At 40.1% G+C, this 19,911-nt stretch overlaps 1 protein-coding gene across 1 annotated transcript in view; it reads right to left on the minus strand.

Annotated features, from left to right (window-relative positions):
* The window catches only part of FARSB (phenylalanyl-tRNA synthetase subunit beta), a 53,036-nt gene that overhangs the window by 26,046 nt on the left and 7,079 nt on the right, over positions 1 to 19,911 (minus strand). The window contains exons 7-15 of the mRNA XM_054039429.1: positions 17,818 to 17,926; positions 13,994 to 14,064; positions 11,959 to 12,020; positions 11,819 to 11,870; positions 10,072 to 10,133; positions 9,444 to 9,651; positions 8,964 to 9,044; positions 4,717 to 4,809; positions 3,335 to 3,452 (exon numbers count right to left, since the gene is read on the minus strand). Coding sequence (XP_053895404.1) covers positions 3,335 to 3,452; positions 4,717 to 4,809; positions 8,964 to 9,044; positions 9,444 to 9,651; positions 10,072 to 10,133; positions 11,819 to 11,870; positions 11,959 to 12,020; positions 13,994 to 14,064; positions 17,818 to 17,926 — 856 coding nt within the window. The remainder of the gene's footprint in view (positions 1 to 3,334; positions 3,453 to 4,716; positions 4,810 to 8,963; positions 9,045 to 9,443; positions 9,652 to 10,071; positions 10,134 to 11,818; positions 11,871 to 11,958; positions 12,021 to 13,993; positions 14,065 to 17,817; positions 17,927 to 19,911) is intronic.

The following is a 19,911-nucleotide window of genomic DNA, read 5'->3' on the forward strand; positions in this document are numbered from 1 at the left end:
ACTTCAAAGCACTGCCTGGAGATGCTGCTCTAAAATAACTTAAAGTATGGGCAGCTGGGTAGGACTTTGCAAGCCAAAACAACATAATGAAAGATAGAACAGCGGTGCATGCTGCCCCCTAGTAACTTAAAGGGGTTTAGAAAAGATGGGATTTTGAAAGAGTACACCTGCTCAGTTAAACACTAGTCTCACAATCAATGAATTTCACAGAAATCCGCATTTTTTATATAATTACAGTAAGGCCTGCAAGAAAATGTACAGAAACAACTTCAACTGCATTCGCAATTTCTCTCAACCATGTTAGAGGCAGACTACTGCATACTTGCAAAATTCTACTAGGTCATTGGTCAGAGAACTTTTTGAGGGGGTAAAATGTATATTTTCATCATGGTTAGGGAGGATGTGAGGTTTCTGTGACTGGTCTAACCTGATTTCTAGGCTGCAACATCACAGTAATAGCACTAGAGAACACTTTATCAACCTAACAATAAGACCAACCCGCAAGCCAATATTCTATGCAACTCTGCAGAGGGTGCACAGCCCTGTGCGACACATACTCCAACCCTGCATTCTCTCTCTCTCATCCTTTGAGAAGGAAACTTTTGAGTCAGATTTGGATTTATTTTTATTAAATCTGGCATGCATTTTCCAAATTTAGTAAGTCAAAATCTATGTCTGATATGTGAGGAAGAGAAGCATGTTTTGTTCACCTTAGTAAAGGTGAGATGCGTGCAAAAAATATTTTTATTAAAGAACAATGCATTTATACAGCTATATTCATTCACATACAAATGACTACTTCACATTCGGTGAGTGTCAGTGCTCTTCTGATCCATACTTTTTAAATTACTTGGAAATTTTGCATGCCAAAAATATGAAATAGTAAAATTAAGTTAGTCAGAAAGATAACATAAGCGTCCTACAGGGAATCTCATTCCATATGTGAAAACAGGACAACCCCATATTGTTTAATGTCTAAAGGACTGTTGCTGGTTTCTCATTCCTTTGAAACTATGAATTTCGGCACATTTAGATTTAAGGCCCAAAAATTAATCTGGGAAAGACAGTTAGCAGATTTACTGAAAATATATATACCAAAAAACAATTTTATTATTTGTATTCTGGTAATTCTCAAACTGTACCGGGCACTGTGCAAATTACAGAGGAATATAAAGCCCTTAGCTCAAAGAACTTATCTTTAATCTACAGCGATGATTACTGCTAAACTTGAAGTACACTGTAAGAGTAGGCTTTTATAACACAGTTAAGTGGAAGCTTAAAAAAATCTACAGTAAGAACCCATGAAATAACAGTAATTTATTTAACTAGTACATTTCATGCAGCCAGAAGGAATGCTCTCTTCCCTCCAACATAAATAACCCCTACACCAGTTATGAAGACTGCTAAAGCTATTCTGCCATCTGTACCATGTTTTGTGCATGCTGGCAGCCTCCCTGCCCAACAAGTAATGAGCTTGGATCACCAAACTGTCTGCATTTAATAAAGAGTCTGCATGCTCTGCTAAAATTGCTTATTTTTCCTGGCAATTTTTTTAAAGTAATCCACAAATTAAGTCCATCAACAAAGCAATTTACTTGCTGTTTTGTTTACGTCTTATGTAAACCTTTGTTTCATAGACACCAAATAAGTTAAGCACAGCAGTAAAAGCTGAAACCATATAACACACACAGAAGCACTCACTTCTGCTACTGTACTTAAGGTAGTGTAAGCATTTTTCATCATGAAGTGGCAGAAATTTGCTCCAGGGTTGCAACTCAGCACAGAAGGTCTTGCCAGCAGAGAAATAGATCTATATACACACTCTTCCTCACCAAGCCACCATGTGAAGAAAAACTGATTCAGTAACGTGTTAGATTTTTTTTTCTTTTTCTTTTCTTTTTTTTACAGTTTAGTTTTTTTCCCCCCTTACAGCACTTTTATATATTTTCCAAATAAAAATTATGTTGTTTTAGGCCCCGATCCAAGAGTCAGACCCCTACAACCAGGCAGAATCCCATTAAAATCCTTAAAACATGAACTGTCTGCTTTGTCTATTTAAAATATAACCGAACTAAGACTGCATCTTGATACTAAAGGAGATATGTTTATCTCAGCACGTTGCATAAAATGGGAACATACTCTCAAGAAGATGATCTGATAGATGTGTGGGAATTTTAGAACACCAAGATTTTTTTTTTTTTTTTTTGCACATGGACTTGCCCCAGTCTTCACCAAGAAACAGCAATTCACTTGCAAGGGGAGGGTGTGCACAGGCCCAGTATTGATCTAACATAGGTTACAGATCTATTACAATGGTAAAGGAGCCATTAGCTATTGAGTGAGGGAGGTGTCACAAAATGAAGAGTACTTAAACATACAAATCTGTCAAGTCAGATAATCACTTTTTACTAAGCTCCTAAAAGGAAAAAAAGTTACTTATAATTCTACAGATTTGATGGTATTATCCTATAGGATTCTCTCCTATGTCTCATGCTCCCAGTACAGGTCCACCTGGGCCTCAAATATGAGTAGTTCAGCACGTGACATCTCCCCACCTCCCACCGGGATCTCAGCACCAACAAAGGCTGTCCCAGGTAGAGATGTGCAATAGAGATTTAAAAATACTATTGCAATCATCAAACCCAACTTCTGTAGCATGGTCTGAGCTGTCGAGTGATGAGTGACAAATTCTCACTGTAAAAAGCAACAAATTCTCACTGGCAAACTTACTATGCGCTGGGGCAAGAAGGCTATGAGTTGAGCTTTTCTTATAGATCTCTGACCTACTTAGTCTCTATGGGGGACAAGTCAAGACTTTGGAATCACTTGATTTAGGTGCCTAGTGAGTTTTTCAAAAGTGCACAGGAACCTAACACCCATTGATTTCAGTGCGTTAGGCACCTATCTGCATGCTGCCTAAATACCATTAAAAATCTGGCCTTTGGAGCAAGGGAGTTCCACCCTGGTGCTGTGAGCATGAGCTAAGTGAGAATGAATTCTGTAGCGAAATATTTTTGATGAGCAGAGAATTACCCACTATTACTATTTATCAAGTAAATAAGCATTTCTTGAGAGGCACTTGCCCATGAAGTTGGGTACAGTAGAGATTCCCTGAAGGACATAGGCTAAAACCGCTAATGGGTTGGACATTATAAAAATTAAAATCACTAACACTGTAGGACCTGTTTTAATAGAAAGAGAAAAACAATTATAAAAGTAGCACCTCTTAAAACGGAGCAACTTAAAATAGAGCAGGCCAGGGTTCTTTCAGATAATCATGAATCCTTGCACAGAGGATATTAAAACTCTTGTGTGCTCAATGGGGTTCTCTTACCTTTGGTGGAATCTTTTACAACAATGTCAGAGATTTCAAAAAGTTTCAGAGGCAAAGGCATCTTTCTATTAGCAGCAATGGTCTTCAGGAGGCCAGGCAAGAGGCTGGTGCGTGCCACCTACAGGTCAAACATGAAATTGCATGTGTTAAACAACCTGGTAGGTTGCTTAGGTGCCTTATCTTTTCTGGGTTTGCTTATTTGGAATTAGTTTTAAAATAGCCCGGTGAAATAATGCAGTAATTTCAGATGTTTATCGCTCTCGGTTTTAGAATTATTAAACCTGAAAATGTAGATATCATGCACTTACTGCCCAAGGATCTCAAAGTATCTTATGAATATGCATGAACATTCATATCTACATTTTGCAGGGGAAACCGAGGCATGGAGCACTTCAGAGGCGTTTCTGAGTTTGTACAGCACATCCATGGCACAGGAAGGGAAAAGGTGGCAGCCAGGTACGCAGGGAAGTTAAAATACGTGTTTAAACTCAATTTTGAAATTTGGATTTAAGCTGATGAGGGCATAAATATATGAAGTTTAAACGTATAAAGACAATTCCTGTTGATACAGAAGGTAAATCCTAAGGTGACTTCTGAACAGGCATCCATAGGCCTGCTGGGACTATCAATAGAACAGGTGATATTGTAAGATACTGCACTGTAATATGCTTAAAATATGTGAAGAGACTACAGTAATGGACAGCCAGAAATACCTAGGATAGATACACAAAGAAACAAACATCATGTACTCACATTAGTGTTTTTTCAAATGCAATTCACCCACATTTACTGTGCCCTGCCTTCAAATGCCGTCTTAATAAAGTGCCCCAGTTTTCGGATTGGCTCAGTGGGACTAGACTTTCCAGTAGAATTTACAAATCATGGAAACACTTAAAGCCTGACTTTACTAACTTATATTTTGAATGAAACTCGATCTTTCTGTTGAATTTTGGATTCTGCAACTACTCTAGATTCTGCTGATACAAATGGACATTTAGAGATTTAAAATTTAAAGGTGGAAATTACTGTAACAAAACAGGGCCCAATTTTGTCACCCCTAATCCCATTGGGTAGTACCTCATCCCACTAAATGTAAATAGTTTAAAATATTACTAAGTATAAGGGGGATTGAATTGGGCCCTCAGAAGAAACTGCAAGCCACTGTATTTTACATGTGCATAATCTCTCTATTGACTTCTAACTGCATTAAAAGTGGCCACCACATTTTATGTATTTTCTTTCCTTTTGATATTTAAGTTCCCTCCCAAATTGCAGGCTTTAAATGTATTTTTGTAATGTTATCTTGCTGATTGGTAACTACCCTCTCAGATGGTTAGGGAAGCTGGTAGTGCAACAATTAGACCTGAAATTAAACGACTCACCTGAAATTCTGCTGTTTTGGGATTAGCTATATGTACTGCTTTCATTGAAGAGATGTCCACACCAAGTTTATCAGCAATATCTTCTTGGGAACACTGAGGGGAGAAAACAACAACACAGTTAAATGGTTAAAATATACAGAGAACCATGACAGAACTTGATACCAAGAACAAACAATGCAAGATCAGCAATAGCTCTGCTGCCCCTTAACATGACCCTCTGATCGGCAATACTCACTTGTAAGCACAAAAGAAAAAGTGAGGAATGAAGCCTCAGCCTTATATCTAAGTGGGCTGGTTTATTTATGCATCAATTACTAACCAAAATAATGCTAGATTAACAGGAAAAGGAAAGAGTGTGTTCGCTTTTATCATGGGTAATTCTCTATTTTAAAAATAAGGGGACAAATTCTTCCACTCTGATTTCCATTGAATAGTAACTTCCTGTGCAAGTAGTCCCAGTGGAATCAGTCCAACGCTGAGCCTTCAAACAGAGAAAACAATCCCACTGGGACTACAGTACTTGCAGAATAAGGTACTACTGTGCATTGATAAGCGTTACACTATCATGGCTCCATTAGGCTCTCAAGGTATCTTTAAAAAGCTCGTTACTAAACTAGTACAAGTGACCTATTGAGCTCACTGATCATTTGTGCACACTGAGTGACAGAAACTACCATTAAGGCCATGCCTACACTTACAAGTTTACAGCAGCACAGCTGTACCAATACAGCTGTGCTGCTATAAGAACACTCCGGTAGCCGCGTTACGTCGACAGGAGAGAGCTCTTCCGTCAACATAATAAAACCAGCTCATCGAGCGGCGGTAGCTATGTCAGCAGGAGACTCTCCCACCAACAAGCGGTTATGCCAACAAAACTTGTGTCGCTCGGGGTGTGTTTTTTTCACACCCCCTGAGCAATAAAAGTTTTGCAGATATAAATGCTAGTGTAGACATGGCCTAAGATTCACAGTCTAGATTTCCAGAATTTATAGCTCTACTAATGCATTCGGAAACTGATACATGAACACTGCATGTAATTGAGGATTTGCCAGTATTCTGCTATCCTCCCGAGTGTTCTATTTGTGTTGGCAGTGCTCCAAAAGGGGTGCTGATTGATCAAATGTGAGCAAAATTAGCAACTGACCCCTATCGGAAAGAGTGGGCTTCTGAATGGAAAAAAAAAAGTGATCTTCAATTATTGCTGACCTTAGCAGGAATTTTTTATGATCAGGTGTTTTCAAATGTCTAGCTAAACTGTTAGCTGACTATGGCATGACTGATTACACAGCTGCTAAATCATACAGAACTCAATGTTACTCTTTTGAAGCTATCGTTTTGGGCTCAAACCAAAGACTGGATTATATGTGAGAATGACTAATGGACATCTCTCATCCAAAATGTAACATGAGGTTGCGGAATGGTGCAGCATGTATGACACTGAAACTATAGGTGTGTTTCATATCTGTGTTTTAAGAACCTGGCAGTGATGTGCCAGAGCTCAGATATCAATGCCACAGCAGAAACACAGATGTGCAACACACATGACACGATGCTGCAATTCATAAAGATCAGATAACATGTACTGCTTGGATGCATATAAATTCAGCATTTTGAGCATCCCAGTTATTTGATGTTAAGAACACTGAAGAGACATTCATTGAATTAATACATGAACAAAATCTGTGAAAGCTTTGAACACAGAAACACATATTGTACTGCCCCTATCAGGGCCGGCTCCAGGCACCAGCTTGTCAAGCAGGTGCTTGGGGCGGCCATTCTGGAGAGGGGCAGCACGTCCAGGTATTCGGCGGCAATTCGGCGGACGGTCCCTCACTCCGCCTCAGAGCGAAGGACCTCCGCCGAATTGCCGGCGCAGATCGCGACCTTTTTTTTCTTTTTTTGGCTGCTTGGGGCGGCCAAAACCCTGGAGCCGGCCCTGGCCCCTATCATTATACCACTACAGATAATTTTACTACATTGCATATTGGTATAGTGAGAAATAACTGGTAGCTATTATCCTGGATAGTCCACTGGGATTGTGGACTAGTTAGATGGGCCAAAGTTGAAAAAAATCACATCTGAACCTCCTGGAAGTCAGGAGACAGAAGTCTGAAGAGAAGTTTGAAGCCAATTTTATAGTTTTACATTATCCCATTACATTAGGACAGGGTGGGCAAACTACGGCCTGCGGGCTGGATCCAGCCCCTCAGGGCTTTGGATCCAGCCCGGGGGATTGCCACCCCTGTGGTGCTGCGGGCCCCGCACCACTCCCAAAAGTGGCTGACATGACGTCCCTGCGGCACCGGTGTGTGAGTGTGGGGGGTGGGAGGAAAAGGGGCGCGAGGGCTCCGTGCACTGCCCTCGCCTACAGACACCACCCACTGCAGCTCCCATTGACCGGGAACGGGGGACCGCAGCCAATGGGAGCTTCGGAGGAGGCACCCACAGGCAAGGGCAGCACGTGGAGCTCTCTGTCCCACCCCAGGGACATGGTTCCGGCTGCTTCCGGGGGCGACGCGGGGCCAGGGAAGGCAGGCAGGGAGCCTGCTCTGGCCCCAGTGCACGCCGCTGCCACCCCGGACCTGCTTCAGGTAAGCGGCGCCGGGCTGGAGCCCGCACCCCTCCTGCACCCCAACTCCCTGCCACACCTCTCCTGTACCCCAACCCCCGCCACACCTACTGCACCCCAACCCCGTGTCCTGAGCTCCCTCCAACAATCCACACCCCTCCCTGCACCCCAACCACCTGTCCTGAGCCCCCTTCCACAATCCACACCCCTCCCTGCACCCCTGCCCTGAGCCCCCCCTGCACTCCGCACCCCTACCCCCCACCCTGAGCCCTCTCATACATCCCGCATCCCTCCTCTGTCCCAATCCCTTGCCTTAAGCCCCTTCCTGCACCCCCTCCCACACCCCAACCCCCTGCCTCAGCCCGGCATGCAATTTCCCCACCCAGATGTGGCCCTCGAGCCAAAAAGTTTGCCCACCCCTGCATTAGGATTATGGTATTTGGTTTCAAAGGGTAAAATTTTCAAAGACACTTAAGTGCTGTAGGAGCCTAAATCCAATTGAAAGTCAGTGTCATAAGCCACTTAGAAGATTTTGAAAATATTATCCAAATATTAACTGTGAATCAGATAATAGTCTCTGAAAGGAGGATGAGTGTACTTTCAGGGTGCATGTGTGCAAGTGTGTGTATTTTTTGCACCACATACAGGGTCAGCTATTAGTTATATAAATCTCATGCATTTCTGAAAATCCTTTCTACATCTAGATCTACTCAAATCCAAAGGCACAATCTGGTACAAATTCTGTGGCCACATTAGTACGTGGGGACCTGTCATTAGGTTCACCCAAGAACTTACTTAGCATACTAAACATTGTTTTAAAATCTATTCTGAAGAATTGCTGTGCATTGATAATATCTGATTTGCTAAACTAAATAGGGTCATGTACATTTAATATTTTTTAAAAACATATATTAGTCTGTATTATCAACTAATTGTCTGCACAATTCCAGTTCTCAAAACTACACTAACTGCAGTTACGGACATAACTGTGGTAAGAAGTACTCTCTGCTGTGAAACCCTGATCCCTTGCAAGGGTCTGAGTACTACTATAACAGTCTATATCTGCGCAGGAAGCTGGAAGTGAGACTGTTGTACGGGGACATAAAAGTACAATTAATGCATAATTTATACTTTTTTAAATGCTTTTAAAAGATCTGTAAAAAAAAAATTGCTGACTGAGGCTCTGCATACCACTATTACAGCTCAAGCAGGCATCCACAGACAAGTTACAATACCCAAGAAAGGGTTCAGAATGGAATGGCTGTGAACTCTGAACTGCAGTGTTATGTATGGGGTATCACTATTCATTTTGTTTCCACATTATTAAACTGTAACCAAATACATTTTGTTTGTTATTAAACTCTGGCAATCTTGAGAAACAGTCTGACAGTCTTCTAACTCAGTACTATTCATATTAAGTGAAACTTAAAACAGTCCATTTCAGCATCCATATTTCAAATATATGCCAGTCAGCAATTCAATTCCTCGGAGGACACGAGCTCACACAACACACATTATATTGTAATACCAAAACATTAGCAAACAAGCATGTCCCAAAACAAGATCACAACATTTGCTGCATTTACACTGCATGACACTGTAAGACTATTATGTTCTGATTTGGCTCCCTAATTGTTCCAGCATATAACCAAAAAATCCCAAAGTTAATAAAATGTACCAGTGCAAAAGTGAGTGCTTCAGTGAATCCAGCAGCTGCCAAGTCCTGTCTCAGAAGTTCTGTGAGCTTATTGAGAGGAAACTAAAAGAAAACAAGACAGTTTTCATCTTCAATCTGAAAATATTTATGATGCTTTTCCTGGATAATTCTGCGTTACATTACAAAGAATATTGCTAGTAAGGTTGCTTGCATGCTTTAAAAAACAACAACAACTACAACAAAAAGCATCAATCTCCCAATTAAAGATTTAATATCAGGTCCACACTTAAACCCGGCCTTTTTTCCAACCACCAACCACCACTGGTCTTGGCTCTACTCAGATCAGTTGGGCATATGTTTTGTATCCAATCCAATTTGCCTCACAGCAAAGCATGTCCAAATATTGTTTAATTTTTTGGCTCTGTTTTTCTCAAAACCCTTCTGGCATGCACTAATCATTTACTGACAATATAGAGGATTTATTTATTGGGACACTCTTACTTGATTGGCTATGGTGTATGTTTTTGGAATAGTCATCTGAATGTTGTTATAACCATAAGCTATTGCTGCATCTTCTATGATATCACATGCATGGATAATGTCCGCTCTGGTAGGAGGGATTTCAATTTCTATACTGTTCCCATTCCCTGTGACATGTGACTTCAAACACATCCTGGTCAGCAGCTTTGCAAGACTTGATGGTGTTTCACTAAAACAAGACAACAGAGTCAGTATTTGGGGACTTTTACATCACATTGATTAGCTTTTAAATAAGATACTACCTTTAATTTGCACAGTGCCTTCCATGCTAAAGAATCTCAAAGTATTTTTAAACTGTATACATATCTATCACCTATCAGTGCCACCTCTGAGATAAAACATGACAATTCTCTAGCAAGCAAGACTACACAATAATCATAGGAGGGAATGAAGAATCACTCACTTAGTTGAAGGGCATCTTTAGGTAGCTGATATAATTACTCAAGTTAGCATACCAGTTTTTAGTGCATTCTAAAATTCAACTGAACACACAATATATAAGTTATAAAAATATCACAATAACCGGTGTATTTTACCACAGCTCATTAATTTCAATTAAATTAATAAAAGATAGGTTTGCATAACATACCTGATTCCAATTTTCTTGTTTATTAAATCAGGTTTCACTTTTTCTCTTCGGTAGGCCAGTTCCTACAAGGGGGAAAAAAAGGTTTATGCAGAATATTACACAGAAAGTTACATTTGTGTCTACTAAGATCCATCTTTCTAATCCAACTTCTTCTGACAGCACTGACAGCCACAGAAGAGAAGTCTGTAATGCGGGGTTGGGCATAATATTGTAGAATAACCATAATATACTTTAAACAAACAACATCCTGATATGCTACAATAAAGTTACTTTTAGTTAAGATGTAAGTTTATAAGCACCTTGAAATGTCTTTCAAGTGAACATTTGACAAAGAGAATACCACAAACAAAGCACTGACACAATTAATGGTCATGCATGGGAGCTCAGGTTCCTGGAACTGACTTTGGAATTCTGCTTCTGGGAGTAGGACAAATCAAACTACCAGGAAGGTAGCAATTCCTGACACCTTGAGCAGAGCAAAGAGATGACAGAATTCTCTCTTCCTTGTTTTACCAGATGTATAAATCAGATCAGGCATAGGCTTCTGTAAAACTCAATGCAGCTCTTGCAGCCACAGAAAGCAACAGGAAAACACACACACAAACCAAAAAATAAAACAAGACCCTGTGATAAATTTGTTAGTAAAATTGTTTAAATACAAAACAAACCCTCCTAAACAGTTGCCTCAAGAGGGAAAAGGTGAGTTAGTTCTTTTTTGCTGTATAAAGGCCTGGAAACTTTGGGGGTTAAAGGTTTTTGTTCTGCTTTAGAAATATCTGGAATGATGTCTGTCTTTCTCCATTTTGCTAGAAGTCTGACCCAGGGATGTAGATACTGGATCTTTAATTTGAAGGGGAGAGATTTGGAGAGGTTTCTCTCTCCTCCCCCCTCCCGTTCATTTACTGCACTGAGTCAAAATGACATCATCAAAACGAAACATACAAATATAGCACTATAAGAAGTCTGAATCTAAATAAAAGTCACTTCCCGTCTCAATTAACCAAATTTCACTTGCTTGATATCTATGCTAAGCCTAACTAGATCACCAGTTGTCCACAGCTGCTTTCAGGAAAAACGTGGGATCATTTCCATTCTGCTTATTTTTAACAAAGCAAAAAAAGCACTAGCTATCACCCTAATCCTGCAGAGACATCCATGGGTGGGCCCCCGAGCACATGCAGAGCCCCTCTGAAGTCACTGTGCAGGCATCTGCCCATGGGCAGTTCCTTGTATGATTGGAGCTTTCAAGAGCAAAGGACCAAAAAAGCAACATTAAAGTTATTTAAGTGAAAGGCATCAAAAACTTTCCAGATCTGATAAATCAAAAAAGTTAAGCCAAGGATGATATCAATTGCCCATCTGTTTATAGTGGGTGACAGCTATGGGGGGGGAGGAGGAAGGGGGGAACTTCAAGCTAAGCAAAGATTGCAGGAAAAAGCAAGTTCTATGGGCTTTTGACCTAGATTACATGCCTTGATTGTAGCTATACTTACTACTGAATCAGGCATAATATATTTCAAATGAGTTCTAAGCTACAGCAGTGACCTCAAACCCATTTCAAACCTTCCCCTTCTTTTGGGATATCAGACTACTTTAGCAGTCCTACATTTTTAGCTTTGACAGAAATGGAATGTTTACAGGGAAAAGGCTAGTGGGATTGCAAGAAATGAGGACTGTGTCACTCTCTTTTGCCAAACCCTCATGGGTATAGAAATCCATTTCCCCCAGTCATCTCTAGAATACTTACTGGATAGATGCAGGTTTTTCCATTATAAGAAGTTACTTCTGCTGCTTCAACACTGAGGGGGGGAAAAGTCAAAGTGAGTAAAATGTGGGATTTGACCAACAAATCTGATCTCATTGACGGTAAAGGATTATACTACTCACGTGAATTGCTTCTCACAATATTCACTAAACATCGTGACTAAGATATCGAGGACAATTTTTGCCTACAAGAATAAAGAAATACAACCACATTAAAATCTATGGGTTCTGCTATTTATTTTAAATGATGCAAAATATCATTTTCTTTGTCATGGTTCAGATGTTTAACTTAGAACAGAGTAAACACTGCTCTGTTTATTCCTTTTATAAAAAAATGGAAATCTAGAATGCAAAATACAACTTTACATCTCATGGGTCACATTCAATTAAAAGAAAAAAAATGTTTGGCTTCTGTAACAAAGAAGTCCCTTCAAAGACATGAAAAATGGAAGGCTTTGGATGGCACTGAAGTAGACTCAGATTTTAGCTAAATTCAGCTCCCAAAGACATAAGAGCCATTATTACAGTATGGGTCTGGATCTCGCAAAGACTTACTCTAATGAGCAGTCCCACTTAAGTTAAAAGAAGAAAGTTTATAAGCTCTAGGACTGTGCATTATCTGTAAAAAAAAAACAGGATCAGATCAACCTAAACTGTAAAATCTGTTTTTTGAGGAGGATATTTTGAGAAGTTAGTGTAACAAATGAGTCATAAGATTCAAATCAGTTTCTGTGAGAGCTCAAAAAACCTATTTAGCCTGAGGCAGACATTTTCTTTACACATACTGAACAACACCCATTTTAATGTTCATAAGTTGTAAGAAGTAAAAAAAAAAAGCACAATAAAGGTGTTTATTGTTGGGGTTCCCTCCAAGACCACTTTCCATTCAACTTCCCAAGAACTCAGTTCGATTCCAGACTTTGTCACTCAAGTAATTTTATTTATCATACAGCAATGCTAGACTGAGTTGATCAGACTCAAATGCATGGGGTGATGGATGCAGGATACATCACAGTTCCAAAGTTGCACAGAAACTCTCTCCCTTTATATACATTACACATCTCATTGTATTTATTATACATTGCATCACACGTTTTTGTCTTGGCTTGGTTACTTTGCAGCATGCATTGTCCACGGTTCGACTTCTTCTTTACCTCATCTTCACATTTCTAACTTATTTTGTCCTTGTTATCTAGTTCATAGTAAATAGTTCCATGGGTCTTCTCCCTCTTCTTAGCTGGCTCAGACATTCTGTCTTCTTAGCCTGCTGACCTATGCACTTATCTTATTTAGCACAAACACACAGTTTTCAACCTGATGATTCATTAGCTTCCCTAATTCTATCTTCCAAAAATTAGGCCTCCCTCAATGTGTTAATTATATTTATCAGCCTTGAGAATGCCCTCCCAACACACAAAAATCTATTTTAACCCTTGAAGTATATGGATTAATTTTAAAAAAGTGTTCTTGCATTTACAAAGCATAAGTTAGACTCTGCCAAAATTCTCAAAGGAGTGAATGTGCATCCACAAAAGTTGCTTGGACTTGCAATTACCAAAATTGGCAGGGAAAAGCTGCCTTTGGGTTGACACAATGAGAACTGTACCCCTACTAAGAAGTGTACTCATGTTTGGAAACTTGGTCTTTAATTTTATATGACTCTATCTCTCTTTAAACAAATTAGAATAGAATTATCAAGAAGAAAGGCATCCCCAAGAAGTTTTATTGCTAAGAGGTCAAGGGGAAAATGATTCTTTGTAAAGAGAACTCTGCTAATATATAATAATCCAGGTATTTTTCACTTTTCAGAGCTGTTCAAGCACAGAACAACTATCAACAAGAAAGAGTGTTTAATCTGAATTACTCTCAAATTGAACACTCAGTATCCATGCAGGAATAAATATTCCTGGCCCTGAACAAATGGAACTAGAAACATTTTTTAAAATGTAAGTTATCCCCAGAGCAGTCATAAAAATGAAGCATGAGGAGAAGCTGGTTAATACACTCCCCAAATGGCCCCTCAACTTTTCCTGCTCCAAAATGTATAATATATGCCAATCTACAGTATTTGTTTGCACGGTGGTCCTGTTACCCCAGAAGAAAACAGCTACATGTACAACATATGACAGCATATCAAAGACAGTAAGGCTTCATTTACCTTTGTAATATCAGTGGCTGTGCATTCAACAAACACATTTCTGGTATTTAGGCTTATTTTTGTATGGTCTCCTACAATAAAAAAATACATGCGCACACATTAAAAGATGCTAGCATAGTTCTTAGAACATCACATATTGATTCACCTTATTCATAATCCGGTGACATTGCTGCTGTCTTCCATTGGCCAGAAAGTCACTTTTCCTACTGCACCAACAGCTCTTAAATAGAAAATTTGAGTCTCCTCTCATAAATCAAGAGGCAAGAGTGAAGGCATAATAGCAGTGATACACCGTCTTGTGTGGAAAATTGGGGTCCAAAGTGAACTTGGGATACCCATTTCTGGGAGGTTGCATGGGTCTGTGCGTGCTATGAAGGCAATATCAGCCTCCAGTCAGGGAAGGCAAAATAGCAAAACAATGCCCACCTCGTGGTCATAACTAGCACTGCACACTCAGAGGATGTGGTTTGCTCTCCTTCCTCTAGCAAGTGCCAACATCATGATTGTGGCTTATTAGGCTGCAGGGTTAGGAAAGCACCCCTGAATAAAGAGACTTAACATTTTTAAAACATCACTCAGATTGACAAATAGCCTAAGGATAGGTCTATATTTGTGGAGATGTGTAGAGTACAGAAATTGCACATGCAGCTAACATGGATATAAAGAGCAGTGTAGACAGTAAGGCATTGCTTGGATGAACCAACCAAAGACAAGCTTCAACCTTAGCATATAGACCCTTCATGGCTCTCTACACACCAAGCAGTGCTTCCCACATGTACACTGCTATTTTTAGCACTGTAGAGTCCCCCTGCTGGAGCCTTTCCCTGCTGCAGTGAAAGACTTCAGCAGCAGAGAAAAACTCTGGCAGTGAGGAGGCAGCGGTGAAAGGCTCAGCAGTGACCTGCTGCCACAGCCTTTCCCATTTCCCCCGCCCTGCGGGAGCCTTTCACTGCCACGTGTAGCTAGCTACGCAGCTGGTCTTTCACTGGGGTTTGTAGCTTCACATACCCAACATGCCCCCACAAGTGTAGGCAAGGTCTAAGTCACTACTCTGAAGAACTGAGGGCTTTTTCTCGACATGCCCTAGGTAAAGCCTAATGGGAAGCACATTGGGATACACAGGGTCTTCCCTGCTTTAAAATAAGACAGAGAAAACAAACAGCCCATATCTAAACCAAAGACATTGGTCAATATTTACTTATCAGTCTAGTGGTCAGACACTTCTTGTGAAAATTCAATAACCTTACCCACCTTTGCCCCTCCCCCAAAACTGCCTCATGTGGAGAGAAAGGATAGCCCACTGGTTAGAACACTAGCCTGGGACCTGGAAGACTTGGGTTCAATTCCTTGTTCTGTTATAGACTTCCTGTGTGACCTTGATCAAGTCTGTGTCTAAGTTCCCCTTCGGGGGAGGGAGGGGAGAATAGCGCTGACCGACCTCTGGTGAGAGGAGAAATATGTAAAAATTTTGTGAGTGCTCAGATCCCATGGTAATGAGAGCTGTATAACATGGATAGCAGAACACTGACAAGACAGGCTTCAAGAAGAAAGAATTGGTTACTGGGGTTTTGAGGAGGGTTTGTTGTTGTTTTTGGCCAATTCACTGTTTGAAGGATCCCAACTTGCAGCACAAAAGCTAAAAAAGAGCAAGTAAAATTTTGGCGCTCTCTCAGACTGATATAAAGGATTTGAAGTTTCCACAATGCAGAGAGTGCCATGGCCAAAGCACACAATTTCTCCCCAGAAAGGCTATGAATTTAATTTGTGAATATTACAGGAACAGCACCAAAACTCCAGAAAAACTGATGTCCCATGGTTAGTTGTAAGTCGTGTGTGTGGCCCCATTCCTCAGAATGAGGTCATGTTAAGAAGTGAGGAGGATCGAGGAGTTACACATCAGTGTATCTTGTGATCCCTTTACCAAATTGCCTCCGTCATGCCCCCTGCACACTGAATACACTCAATTGTTCTAGGATCAGTTCAAGGCAAATATAACATCACGCTGCAATCAGACCTGGGTGGGAAACAGTTTTCCCATCCCACAAAAAGTTTTGAGATTTCAACAATGTTCCCATTCCATATCAGGATAAACCTGAAACCTTTTGAATTTTTTTGTGATAAACCAGAGAGAAATCCACCCTACAACAGCCAGTTGCTAGGGCACTCACCTGGGATAATAGAGCAGGAATTTGAACCTGCTTCTCCCACATCCCAGGTGAATACCCTAACCTCCAGGCTACTGGCTATTCTGTTTTCTCTGCCCCTCAGCTCCAGTCCCATCCATTCATCCTTGGTCTGAGAAACCTCTCCTTACAAAAGTTTTGTTGAAACTGGTATGTACTTGCAAAAAGTTCTGTTTCAACCTTTTCCAACGAAAGAATGTCTAGTTGGAAAATTCCTGACCTGCTTTAGTTAATGTTCCCACAATAATCTAAAATGAGCATCCATATGTTTGCATTTCAAGAACAATAAGATGCATCAACTTTAACCTTGAAACATCATCCCTTAAAACAGTGGTTCTCAAAGCTGGTCTGCCGCTTTTCAGGGAAAGCCCCTGGAGGGCCAGGACGGTTTGTTTACCTGCCGCGTCTGCAGGTTCCGCCGATCGTGGCTCCCACTGGCTGCGGTTTGCTGCTCCAGACCAATGAGGGCTGCAGGACGCGGCGGCCAGCACATCCCTCGGCCCGCGCCGCTTCCCGCAGCCCCCATTAGCCTGGAGCAGCGAACCGCGACCAGTGGGAGCCGCGATCGGCCGAAACTGCAGATGCGGCAGGTAAACAAACTGGCCCGGCCTGCCAGGGGCTTTCCCTGAACAAGCGGTAGACCGGCTTTGAGAACCACTGCCTTAAAAGACACCAAGATATATGAAATTTAATTCAGCCTTCTGAATTATTAAAACACAAGCAGCTGAAATGTTTAGAGCTAGAATAATCTGAAGCTGCAATAAGCCTAATCAAGAACATTTCCAAAAGGATCAGAGACTGTGGCTGACAACACATTCAAATTTGGAACAGCTGTCAAACATCAGAGATAGATAAAAGTACACTGCCTCTTAAGATTCAGGTCAGCTGTTTAAGATTTGTAGGGATGACTAGAGAAACACATCCAAAGTGAGAATGTCATTGACCATCAGATCAGTCACTGTTCAGAATGTCAGACCCTGATTACATAAGAGTTACTGACTCTTGGTCTAAACTCTTATTGTGGGCATAATGAAACTACATATCTACTTTTGTCTAAGGAAATATTCTTGCCGTATCATTGATCTACTTCACTAGTCACCAGAAATGCCTTCCCCAAATCATCCATGAGTCCTCTTGTATTCAGAGGAAACACTTTGTTAGAAACCGTGCCAACAAAAATTCCAGCCCCCAAAATTTATTTATTTAATCAAAACCTTCTGAACTCATTTTTTGTATATCGAATGCTCTCACAGTAATTGATTCACGGTGCTGATAATTACACTGGATTCATGCCCAGGCAAATGGATCAGCATCCCCTATTACCTACAACACAATGAGAGATACAAATTCTACCAGTTATAGATTCACCTTGAACAAAACTCTTCAGCCAAATGACCAATGAGTAATAAGCCTGTACCTGTTATGCCTATCTCATACTTGCTCATGAAAGTCCCACCAAAGAAGTCCATCATTTAGTTTCCAGTGGCAAGGGTACCAGAAACATAGACGGCATTTATAGTGAATAAATGAAAAAATCGTGAACCATTTTAAGAAAAATGAAACAACCCACGTATGCTCAAAAGTTTGTTGGCTACACCATCAGAAAAATAATCGTAACAAAATAATAATACGTAATCTTACCATTGATGATTGGTGGCATTGAAAGAACTACACCGTTGCTATCGTAGATAACTGGATAAAGTGGTTTGTTTTCAATTATGTGTAAATAATGCTTAAGTTGGCTGTCAGTCTGGAGAAATAAAGCACAAGTTGAATTTCACATTATCTTAATCATGAACCATCACCATATGACATAATCCCTCAACTGTAGCATTAACAGGAGTTTTGCCTGAGTAAAGGATTAGGCTCACAGATATTACTTCACTACAGAAAGTTGTTTAAAAAAGCAAGAAGCCAAGAAACAATTTTCTATTTTCTCATTTTAACACTAACTTCAAAATATTACTTCTTAATCTATGAGTAAGAGGATCACAGCCACACTATCTTATTCAAGCCAAACACTGTGATTGTTCATCGTAAAGGAACTTCCATTTCTTGCCCTAAGCACAGAGCACTAAGCATGCTAAAGTAACTGTCCCAGCTTTACAGCAATTGGTCTTAAAGGTGGCAAAAGTTGGCTGCAGAACAATAAAGAAAAGAAAATATTCTAGTCTCTTAGTACTGATGGGTTTACACTGAAATGCTCTCCAGCATCTGATCCAAATGATTTCATGTTAAAAGAGCCATGATATCGGGGGTAGGGAGGGGGGGTGTTTTATTTTAAATATAAACATCTGTTGCCAGAACATGAAACATATTCTACTAGACAATGCAGTTTTCTTCTGTGTATTCCTTCTAGCCTCTCTATTCCTCCTTGCTTGTTCTCTCCTTCAGTGTCCTGTCACATCAGTTTAGATTGAGCATATTGGGGCTCTCTTTACCTGCTATGAAAAGCTTATGTGTCCCATGGTGCTTTATAGAAAGACAACACTTTGAACACTTCCATATTAGAAAAGTTACTATTTAAAAACAGACTTGATATGACTTCTTCCTACTAATCATCGACCCACATATGGGGTTCTTTTAATTGTGGAGGGGAGCCAAGAATGGCATCTTGTTAAGCTTGAGCACTTTAAATAGCCACCCTCTCCTGCTACAGCCAGGCGAATATTTCAACATCTTCTGCAAATACATGATCAAATAAAAAACAAAACAAAAAAACTGCATTTGCTTCAGCTGTGCGTTCACCCTTCATGTGTTCAGTTTCCTGTCAGTAAGCTCATTCCTAGAATATTCATGGGATATTACAGAACCATGAGCATTAAGGCAAGATGTTCATGGAAAGCAATCTTTGTGTTGATAAATGTGACTATTTGCATCAGAAGCCTGAGTCCAAGAGTTATGTTTATCCAAAAACCAATACCATGTGATTTACATTGGTAATAAAAACTGAACAGCACAGCACAATTTTGAATATCAAATACAACCAAATGCTCATGAACAAGTCAAAGACCAACGGTGAAATGCTCGCTCCATTAGACTCAATTGCAAAACTCCCATTGACTTCAATGGGGCCGGATTTCACCCCAAGAGCTAGTTGCAGAAATTAGGTGAGTAATGTCAAATAATATGAAAGAAACGTAAGTTGCTCAATTCAAAACAACTGTAAGGAGTCAAATGGAGAAAGGCTAAATTATTTCAATCAATCAGTCAATCACGCCGTATTATACATCACAACAGTAAAAAGATGTACTATTCTCAGGGTTTGTTTTTTAAAAAGGTAAAATCCAGATATGCTCTATTAGTGATAAGAATTCATCACATTGAATTAAAAAAAACAAACACCCTCATTGTATTTTCATTACAATTTCTATCGCAACAAAATTTAAAACCAGTTCCACCAACATATGAGGCTGATACTTTGTTAACTATATTTTGGTGAGCACACACAGGAATTTTAAGGTACTTTTGTGACAACTGGAGGACCTTTATTTTGTTCCATGAAAACAAATGGAGCATATTAAGGCGGAACTAAAAAAAAAGGCAGCTGAATACACCAGTTATAATCCTTCAAATCAAATATTTGTCGTATTTCATACAACCATCTCCAGGACTGAGATAACTGGGTATGGAGCCTTTTAGCTAGTACACCATTTCACATTTACATGAGATCACAGACTGTGATCTCACATCAGCAGTAAACAAAAGTTACCTTTTCATATGTCTGTTTGGTGC

Source organism: Malaclemys terrapin, chromosome 9 (assembly GCF_027887155.1).
Source record: "Malaclemys terrapin pileata isolate rMalTer1 chromosome 9, rMalTer1.hap1, whole genome shotgun sequence".
In the NCBI taxonomy this organism is placed as follows: Eukaryota; Metazoa; Chordata; order Testudines; family Emydidae; genus Malaclemys; species Malaclemys terrapin.